Source organism: Procambarus clarkii, chromosome 33 (genome assembly GCF_040958095.1).
Source record: "Procambarus clarkii isolate CNS0578487 chromosome 33, FALCON_Pclarkii_2.0, whole genome shotgun sequence".
NCBI lineage: Eukaryota > Metazoa > Arthropoda > Malacostraca > Decapoda > Cambaridae > Procambarus > Procambarus clarkii.
In genome coordinates, this window is record NC_091182.1 from 21,582,247 (window position 1) to 21,592,945 (window position 10,699).

Sequence of the window (10,699 nt, forward strand, 5' to 3'; positions counted from 1 at the left end):
TGTTTGGCGTTAAAAATGGCAGGATGATATTCAATACTTCCTTCGTTACGAGAGAATATATAAGAACCAACACGCCATAAACCACTGCTGTGGGCGACTAGTGACTGCAAGACAGAGCCCAGGTACTAAAGCTCGTCCAGCAAGAACATATAGGATGGGATACACGTGATTGGAAACAAATGAATACAAACATATTGCAGCAAATATATCACAAAATAAAGCATAACAAAGATTTATATTAAAAATATATATATAATAAAATGTAGTTAGATTTATGCTAGTGCTCCTGAGAATACACATGTATATGTATTTATAGGTGCCGACGTACATGAGATTTACTGAGAACAAATATTATTGTTGAATCGTAAGCAGTAAGCTGCAAGTTCAGCTCAACTTTAGAGACACAAGTACCGTGTCTGGAAGTGGATACTTGTCTCGTTAGTCTAGAATTGTGAACATTAATATTGTTACTATCAACTTCCGCTTACTATTACTGCAACTACTAATACTATTATTACTGCTAGTACTAATGCTACTACTACTGCTACTACTACTACTATTACTACTGCTACTACTACTACTATTACTACTACTACTACTACTACTACTACTACTACTACTATTACTATTGCTACTACTACTACTATTACTACTGCTACTACTACTACTATTACTACTACTACTACTACTACTACTACTACTACTACTACTATTACTATTGCTACTACTACTACTACTACTACTACTACTAATAATAATAATAATAATAATAATAATAATAATAATAATCAAATTAATTAGATTTGTTGTGTTCAAAACAATGAGAGTTACGTGCACTAAGAAGACCCAACCACTTGGAATGGTTAAGACAGCGACGGCCTCGCTTCTTGCAGATCGGTGTTCGATACCCTGTGGTCCAAGATGTTGGGCATTGTATTTTTCCTCTGTATTGTCCCACATCCTTGCAATTATATTTCATTATGCAGAGAAAATAAGGAAAAGTGAAGGAAAATTAACAAGTAACAAAAAAGTAAAATAGAATTAGAACGAGAGCAAGAAAAAAGAGAAACAAAATGAACGTGACGAACACGAACGAAATAAACGACAAGAACTAGAAGAACGAGAAACGAGACGAACACAAATAAGATAAACGAGACGAACACCAAAGAGATGAACGAGACGAACACGAACAAGAACAACGAGACGAACACGAACAAGAAGAACGAGACGAACACGAACACGAAAAACGAGACGCACTCAAACATGATGAACATAGAGAACAGCCGCAACACCTCCGCACCACGACGGTTAAACTAGTCACAAAGGAGGCAAAAAACAAGGATGATAACCCGGGCGACAAGCCGGCAGTTGCTGGGAGGAGGGAGCTGTGAGGCTGGGGCCAGCTGTGAGGCCGGGGCCAGCTGTGAGGCTGGGGCCAGCTGTGAGGCCGGGGCCAGCTGTGAGGCCGGGGCCAGCTGTGAGGCTGGGGCCAGCTGTGAGGCCGGGGCCAGCTGTGAGGCCGGGGCCAGCTGTGAGGCTGGGGCCAGCTGTGAGGCTGGGGCCAGCTGTGAGGCCGGGGCCAGCTGTGAGGCCGGGGCCAGCTGTGAGGCTGGGGCCAGCTGTGAGGCCGGGGCCAGCTGTAGAGGGAGCTGTGAGGCCGGGGCCAGGTGTAGAGGGAGCTGTGAGGCCGGGGCCAGCTGTGAGGCTGGGGCCAGCTGTAGAGGGAGCTGTGAGGCCGGGGCCAGCTGTAGAGGGAGCTGTGAGGCTGGGGCCAGCTGTGAGGCCGGGGCCAGCTGTGAGGCTGGGGCCAGCTGTGAGGCCGGGGCCAGCTGTGAGGCTGGGGCCAGCTGTGAGGCTGGGGCCAGCTGTGAGGCCGGGGCCAGCTGTGAGGCTGGGGCCAGCTGTGAGGCTGGGGCCAGCTGTGAGGCTGGGGCCAGCTGTGAGGCTGGGGCCAGCTGTGAGGCCGGGGCCAGCTGTGAGGCTGGGGCCAGCTGTGAGGCCGGGGCCAGCTGTGAGGCTGGGGCCAGCTGTGAGGCTGGGGCCAGCTGTGAGGCCGGGGCCAGCTGTGAGGCTGGGGCCAGCTGTGAGGCTGGGGCCAGCTGTGAGGCTGGGGCCAGCTGTGAGGCTGGGGCCAGCTGTGAGGCCGGGGCCAGCTGTGAGGCTGGGGCCAGATGTGAGGCCGGGGCCAGCTGTGAGGCTGGGGCCAGCTGTGAGGCTGGGGCCAGCTGTGAGGCTGGGGCCAGCTGTGAGGCCGGGGCCAGCTGTGAGGCTGGGGCCAGCTGTGAGGCCGGGGCCAGCTGTGAGGCCGGGGCCAACTGTGAGGGCGGGGCCAGCTGTGAGGCCGAGGCTAGCTGTGAGGCCGAGGCTAGCTGTGAGACCGAGGCCAGCTGTGCAACCCGTCCTCTTAAAAATAACGTCACTTTTGGCTCGTATGCGCACTATGGCCAAATTTGGACGTAATTTGAAATGAAATCGACTCACAAAAGTGACGTTCTGTTCCGTTTTCTATTTGAGTCGTCTGGCGTTCGCGCAGAGGTTATAAGAAGACACTTTAAATTAACGTTTTTCATAACGTTTTGAAACTTTATAAGAATTTCCTGCCCACCTAACCTATCAGAGGACCCTTAACTTACTGTTGTTGAAAAAAAAATCCCAAATTTATTTTCATTTTTTTTTTCATTTTCAAATTACGTCCAAATTCGGCCATACTGGCAAACGGCCAAAAGCGACGTTCTTTTTAAGAGGACAGGTTGCGCTGTGAGGCCGGGGCCAGCTGCGAGGGCGGGGCCAGCTGTGAGGCGGGGCCAGCTGTGAAGCCGGGGGCAGCTGTGAGGCCGGGGCAGCTGTGAGGCTTGGGATGCTTGGATCCAAGAGACCAAAGCAGTAGCAGCAGCAGCTGGAGGACTGAACCGGGGCTTGATCAGCCTTGGAGGAAGGCAGGAGAAGCTGTACATACCTATTAGTATTTACTTATCAGTGTCTACGGGGAAGAGAGGTAAATACATAAAGTACATAAAGTACTCTTTATGCCCCGTCTGCTATCCTTGTTGTAGCTGCTGCGTGTTAGCTTAACGTTTCTGGCGTTCGATTTTTGGTCAAATCTTACCTTAAAGTTGTGGATGTGATCTGTCATCTTGATGGTTTGATGAATAGCATCGATGTGAACGGGGAAACGAGACAGGGAGAGTTTGACTGAGGGAGAAAGAGACTCAAGGAGGGAGGGAGGGATGGAGGGAAGAAGTGACCGAGGGAAAGAGTGAAGGAGGGATGGGGTGACCCAGAGAAGGAGGAACTGAGAGGGAAACTAAGATTAGGATAGAGGGAGGGAGGGAGGAAGACATAAATGGAGTAAGATAGTGTAAAAAAAGAGGAGAGGAGGAGGCTAGGAAGCAGTGATGAGTGAGGTATGTAATGGATGAGGGAGGATGTCCACCAAGGTGAGCAGGGAAGGCTGGCTGGCCGGGGGCCACACCCTGCTCTGACCTTCCTTGGCGTCCCCACCCTGTCTCCACACCCACTGCTTTCAGAGTCCTGTCATGAGTGTATACGTGAGTGCACTTGTGAGTGTGTATGTGTGAGTGCGTGTTGTTCCTGGTGTGTGTTTGCGTCGCGAACTGCCGCTACCGCAGTTTAGAGTCAGATAACAGTTTTTAACATCTGTTATATTTAGTATGAGGTGTGGCATCTCGAGGGTCTGGCCGCCTCCAGGACACCTACGGAGCGCTACTGACGAGTCCAGCCGTTCCCGGGTCTCCAGCCACAGCCAGAGATCACGTGACGCACGAAGGCGTATCATCCCCCCGCGCACCTGCATGGCTCCAACCAACTGGGTTGAACAATAAACCGGTTTAACGATTATGCAATACAAATTATTTCTGATCAATATTGTTTTTATTGTTTTATCAGCGCTGGGTAATTGGGTTTGAGAGTCTAGTGTACTGACCACTCTGCTACGGGGTAGAGAATTCACTGACCACTTAAGAGATCTGAACCTCTTATCTCAATCATGGCTGCATTTATTAAACAGTTTACGAGTTGCATAGCGCTACGAGGTCGTCCATAACAATATTATCCTTAAGTTAAAGATGGCCTCTTAGCTCGTAAGGTGTTTAGTAAATACAAATAAGTTACCCATAGTCGAAAAAAAAAGATTCAGATCTCGCAAGTAAACACTTAAGTGACACTTTATACCTCCTCCTATACTTATACCTCCTCCTATACTTATACCTCCTCCTATACTTATTCTTCCTCGCTCCACTGAACTCATATTAGGTATTCGTTGCTAAGACCCACGTCCTGGTGCGCCTTCAAACTACATAACGAATCAGAGTGTTGCGTTCAGCACCTTCTCGTTATCTCTCCCTCAGGCATGCTCGTCACTCTTCCAAATGATATTTAGCTGAGACTTGAGCGTCTTGTTCTCTGTTTTATCCTCGTCAACACTCAGAATCTACTCATCCATCTATATTGGGCAACGTCATGTTGTTGCGAGCGTGCAGCCCATCCTCCTGTTTTGGTAGTACTTAGGAAGGATGAAGACCATAGTACATATAGCGACGTACAACGCAATTAGAAATCGGTACTGTTGAATCTGGACAAACCGGAAAACTATTTTCTACTGATGTTGAAAAATCAAGTTAAACTAAACTAACCTTCCTAGCCCTAATACACGCTATATGAGGCCGAATATTGTACATATGTTAGTTATACTTAACCTAGGAATACTTAAGTTTGTATTTTAGCTCCAGTTTTTTCAGACTATAAAGTGAATAGTACAAAATTCTGCTATCTAATGGCTTAGTACGCAATGTTTGTACATTGGTGAACACAGTTACAAAAGTAATATCTAAACAGGAGGATGCGTTGTGATATCATCACTGTACTGGATATTGTGTAGGTTACTCGAAGCCAAGTGCAGTCACACATCACTACACACCCAGTCATACATTCGCCCCCTTCCCAACACATTCACTCGTCCTCCCCCTCCCTGTCCCCCAACACATTCACCTGTCCTCCCCAACACATTTACCCGTCCTCCCCCTCCCCCCTTCCTGCCCCCAACATATTCACTCCTCGTGCAGATGATGAGTCACAATAAAGTGGCTGAAAAATGTTGACCAAACCACACACTAGAAATTGAAGCGACGACGACGTTTCGGTCCGTCCTGGATTATTATCACAATCGACTTGATAATGGTCCAGGACGGACCGAAACGTCGTCGTCGCTTCAATTTCTAGTGTGTGGTTTGGTCAGCATATTCACTCCTCCCCCCCCTCCTCTCCCAGCATGAAACTCATTCACACCTTCATGAAGCATTTCACTTCCCCCTTCCCTATAGGTAGCCTACACACAGCACAGTCACCCCATGCACTCTTCCTGCACAAGAGGTTAGACGTGTGATCTTGCTGCATCCCATCCTCCTATACTCTACCTAAGGCCAAAAATTGTTGTATTCGAAAATGGTAGCGGCTCGGGAAATTGACATACAGTCCCTTTTTCTGTTTTGGGTCCTCTGGTAAGTTAGAATAAAGACACTTTAGTACGACAGTTTCTTGATGTTGGGAAATCTTAGGAGGACGGGCTGTTTGTTGTACAAGACAGGCTATGAATTACAAATACAAATAATCACCAACAGAACCTAAACACCTAACTTAACCTATGCCTATATATGCACAATATGCTAATATCTTATAATATTAATATATATTTGAGAAAATTCCCATTTTGAATAAACAGCATGTTAAAATTTATGAATGTGCCTGTGGGGTCGACCGCTGGATGTAATGGACTTGAATCAGGGACGGGTTGGAGGTTTGGCGGGTGCATGGAATGGACTTTGGCCTTTGCTTATGAGGACGTGTTGACTCACAACTAATGACGTCCAAACACTTCCGGAACAAGTGCTTCCCTGACGTGCCATTAATTTATATTTGCTATTAATTCAAATTTGAGAAAATTCGTTTTTTGAATAATCAGCATGTTAAAATTGATGAATGCGTGTTTAGGGTCGACCGCTGGATGGAACGGCCATGGTCTGAGAACGGGTTGATCGTGGGCGTGGTGAATACTCTCTGGACGCTAAAGATACTTTGTGGGTTGGTGTTTTCGACCCCCCTCCCCTCCCCGGACCGTAAGCGTCTGACTCATGCTTTATTGTGAGCGCTGAAGTGTCAATGTACTTTGGTGCAGTTATGAATACGTTGTGAGCGTTATATAGGCATTTTGGGCGTAGTGAGTATTGAACGGGTGGTATCGTGATCGATGCTTTGTCACAGCAATGACAGACTTTTTCTTGCGCTAGAATTAAACAACTAGAGATGGCGGCCCTCAGGAAAATTCAGATAACCTTTGACAATACATATAAAACGCAAGGTTATCTTTTATGTTTCGTCAACTTACCTAACACTAGTATTTCTATACCTGGTTGGTTTTATATTTATTGTAACAGAATGGTCTCTTCTGTGGTAGACGAGCGTTTATTAAACATCGTTCAACACAAACAAGTAATTTTCCTCAGTTTCTTCCAGTTTCTATCTCAGAATGTGTATGAATTTAATTACATGATATTGCATAACATATGTTATTAAATTAACTGAAAATTAATTACTTATGTAGTTTGCTACATAATAAATAATATTTAAGTTTATATAGTTTATGGAGTGGCGTGTCATTCACGCACATATTATTACACATTCCTGGTGTTTAACGCCTGGACTACGGGCTCACCATAGCCCGTGCTGCTTGGAACTTTTTTGTTCCAGGTAGCAAATCTTTAACAACAGCTAGGAATTACTCTACGGGCTCACCATAGCCCGTGTTACTTGGAACTTTTTTGTTCCGAGTAGCGAATCTTTAACAACAACAGCAACAGCTAGGAATTTCAATGTGGCTTCCAAATGACGTCAGCGAAGCATCTATGTAGTGGAGGTAATCCCACTCCAGTTTTTAGATGCTCCTCCTCCTTGCTCATCCGCAAGTAAACAAAAAACCACGTTGCCTCCTGACGTCAAGGAACGGGGCTCTATATTACACCATTTCCATAACCAACACTCGCCATCACGTGTCACTAGCCTACGGTGGAGTGCTGGCCTTGGGCTATGTCGTAGTGTTTACGGTCACCAATATGTGGTTATCATAATAGTCTTCACAATCAGCTTACTATTCATATTCGTTGGGTTATGTTAGATTAGATTAATTAGTCAAGCCAATTACATATTTTCAACTGTATAACCAGCAAACCGTGATGTCACCAAGGGTGATGCCAGGCTGATTCTGAGTTGTATTCATGAGCAAACAGTTTACACGAGAGCGTTGCATCCACAGAGCACAGTGCCCCATGGTAGACTATACAGAGCTACGCGGTGTCCCAGTCTACTCGAATCATAACCACTTACTTGTTCTAAAATCATCATTAACAAATCCTATTTCAATTTCTTGATGTGATAAAACGCTTACAACAAATTCTCGCCCTGAACTAATTTCATATTTGATTTGTGATATTTATATTTCCGTAAGGCGACGCGTGCTCTCTTTCTGTGGTGATACATGCTCTGTTACTGTGGTGATACATGCTCTGTTACTGTGGTGATACATGCTCTGTTACTATGGTGATACATGCTCTGTTACTGTGGTGATACATGCTCTGTTACTATGGTGATACATGCTCTGTTACTGTGGTGATACATGCTCTGTTACTGTGGTGATACATGCTCTCTTTCTGTGGTGATACATGCTCTCTTTCTGTGGTGATACATGCTCTCTTTCTGTGGTGATACATGCTCTCTTTCTGTGGTGATACATGCTCTGTTACTGTGGTGATACATGCTCTCTTTCTGTGGTGATACATGCTCTGTTACTGTGGTGATACCTGCTCTGTTACTGTGGTGATACATGCTCTGTTACTGTGGTGATACATGCTCTGTTACTGTGGTGATACATGCTCTCTTTCTGTGGTGATACATGCTCTCTTTCTGTGGTGATACATGCTCTGTTACCATGGTGATACATGCTCTGTTACTGTGGTGATACATGCTCTGTTACCATGGTGATACATGCTCTGTTACTGTGGTGATACATGCTCTGTTACTGTGGTGATACATGCTCTGTTACTGTGGTGATACATGCTCTGTTACCATGGTGATACATGCTCTGTTACCATGGTGATACATGCTCTGTTACCATGGTGATACATGCTCTGTTACCATGGTGATACATGCTCTGTTACTGTGGTGATACATGCTCTGTTACTGTGGTGATACATGCTCTGTTACCATGGTGATACATGCTCTGTTACCATGGTGATACATGCTCTGTTACCATGGTGATACATGCTCTGTTACCATGGTGATACATGCTCTGTTACTGTGGTGATACATGCTCTGTTGCTGTGGTGATACATGCTCTGTTACTATGGTGATACATGCTCTGTTACCATGGTGATACATGCTCTGTTACTGTGGTGATACATGCTCTGTTACTGTGGTGATACATGCTCTGTTACCATGGTGATACATGCTCTCTTTCTGTGGTGATACATGTTCTGTTACTATGGTGATACATGCTCTGTTACCATGGTGATACATGCTCTCTTTCTGTGGTGATACATGCTCTGTTACTATGGTGATACATGCTCTGTTACTGTGGTGATACATGCTCTGTTACCATGGTGATACATGCTCTCTTTCTGTGGTGATACATGCTCTGTTACTGTGGTGATACATGCTCTGTTACCATGGTGATACATGCTCTGTTACTGTGGTGATACATGCTCTGTTACTGTGGTGATACATGCTCTGTTGCTGTGGTGATACATGCTCTGTTACTGTGGTGATACCTGCTCTGTTACTGTGGTGATACATGCTCTGTTACTGTGGTGATACCTGCTCTGTTACTATGGTGATACATGCTCTGTTACTGTGGTGATACATGCTCTGTTACTATGGTGATACATGCTCTGTTACTGTGGTGATACATGACCTTTTTCTGTGGTGATACATGTTCTGTTACTATGTTGATACATGCTCTGTTACTATGGTGATACATGCTCTATTACTGTGGTGATACATGCTCTGTTACTATGGTGATACATGCTCCGTTACTGTGGTGATACATGCTCTGTTACTATGGTGATACATGCTCTGTTACTGTGGTGTTACATGCTCTGTTACTGTGGTGATACATGCTCTGTTACTGTGGTGATACATGCTCTGTTACTGTGGTGATACATGCTCTGTTTCTGTGGTGATACATGTTCTGTTACTATGGTAATACATGCTCTGTTACTGTGGTGATACATGCTCTGTTTCTGTGGTGATACATGCTCTGTTACTGTGGTGATACATGCGTTGTTAACGCGGTGACACAAACACTGTTCCTGTAGGATACATGCTCTTTTATTGAGGTGATACATACACAGTTCCTGTGGTGATACATGTTCTGTTACTGGGGCGATATATACACTGTTCCTGTGGAGATACATACTCTGTGACTGTGGTGATCCATGCACTGTAAATGTGGTGATACATACCATGTTTCTGTGGTGATACATACCCTGTTTTTGTGGTGATACATAAGCTCTGTTACTGTGGTGATAGATACATTGTTACTGTGGTGATACATACCCGGTTACTGTGGTGATACATGCTCTGCTACTGTGATGATACATGCTGTGTTACTGTGGTGATACATACACTTTTACTTTGATGATACATACACTGTTAATGTGGTGATACATGCACTGTTACTGTGGTGATACATGCACAGTTACTTTGGTGATACATGATTTGTTCCTGAAGGGATACATGCTCTGTTACGGTGATGATACATGCTCTGCTCCAGTGGTGATACATGATATGCTACTGTGGTGATACATGTATTGTTACTGTTGTGATACATACACTGATACTGTGGTAATACATACACTGTTACTGTGGTGATACATGCAATGTTACTGTGGTGATGCATGCTCGGTTGCTGTGATGATACATGCTCTGTTTCTGTGGTGATACATGCACTGTTACTGTGGTGATACATACATTGTTACTGTGGTGATACATTCACTGTTACTGTGATGGCACATACACTGTTACTTTGGTGATACATGTTCTGTTACTGCAGTGATACATGCTCTGTTACTGGGGTGATACATGCTCTGTTCCTTTGGTGATACATGCACTGTTACTGTTGTTATAGATGAACTCTTACTGTGGTGATACATACACTGTTACTGTGGAGATACATGCACTGTTACTGTGGTGATACATACTCTGTTACTGCGGTGATTCATACACTGTTACTGTGGTGACACATACACTGTTACTGTTGTTATACGTGCACTGTCACTGTGGTGACACATACACTGTTACTGTGGTGATACGTGCACTGTTACTGTGGTGATACATACACTGTTAGTGTGATGATACATGCACTGTTACTGTGGTGATACATACTCTGTTACTGTGGTGATACATACACTGTTACTGTGGTGATACATGCACTGTTCCTGTGGTGATACATGCACTGTTACTGTGGTGATACAAGCACTATTACTGTGGTGTTACATACAGTGTTACTGTGGTGATACATGCACTGTTACAGTGGTGATACATATTATGTTACTTTGGTGATTCATGCACTATTACTGTGGTGATACATACACTGTTCCTGTGGTGATACATGCACTTTTACTGTGGTGTTACA

General features: G+C 45.0%; 1 protein-coding gene across 1 annotated transcript; it reads right to left on the minus strand.

The window, feature by feature from the left end:
* Positions 1 to 1,317: 1,317 nt before the first annotated feature.
* Positions 1,318 to 7,339, minus strand: LOC123765364 (uro-adherence factor A-like). Its single transcript, XM_045753910.2, has 3 exons — positions 7,241 to 7,339; positions 3,625 to 3,826; positions 1,318 to 2,438 (listed from the first exon to the last, which is right to left on the minus strand). The coding sequence occupies exons 1-3, from the start codon at positions 7,337 to 7,339 to the stop codon at positions 1,318 to 1,320; spliced, it is 1,422 nt and encodes a 473-aa protein (XP_045609866.2).
* Between the last annotated feature and the right edge of the window lie 3,360 nt (positions 7,340 to 10,699).

Bases quoted from the DNA above. Each gene is read 5' to 3' on its own strand.
- LOC123765364 (XM_045753910.2), bottom strand. From the start codon at position 7,339: ATGGGGCACTGTGCTCTGTGGATGCAACGCTCTCGTGTAAACTGTTTG. The intron at 3,827-7,240 runs GTTTGCTGGTTA...TGTTCAACCCAG, and splicing joins TCACCCTTGGTGACATCACG to TTGGTTGGAGCCATGCAGGT. The intron at 2,439-3,624 runs GTAGCGGCAGTT...ATTTGGCCATAG, and splicing joins TTATCTGACTCTAAACTGCG to TGCGCATACGAGCCAAAAGT.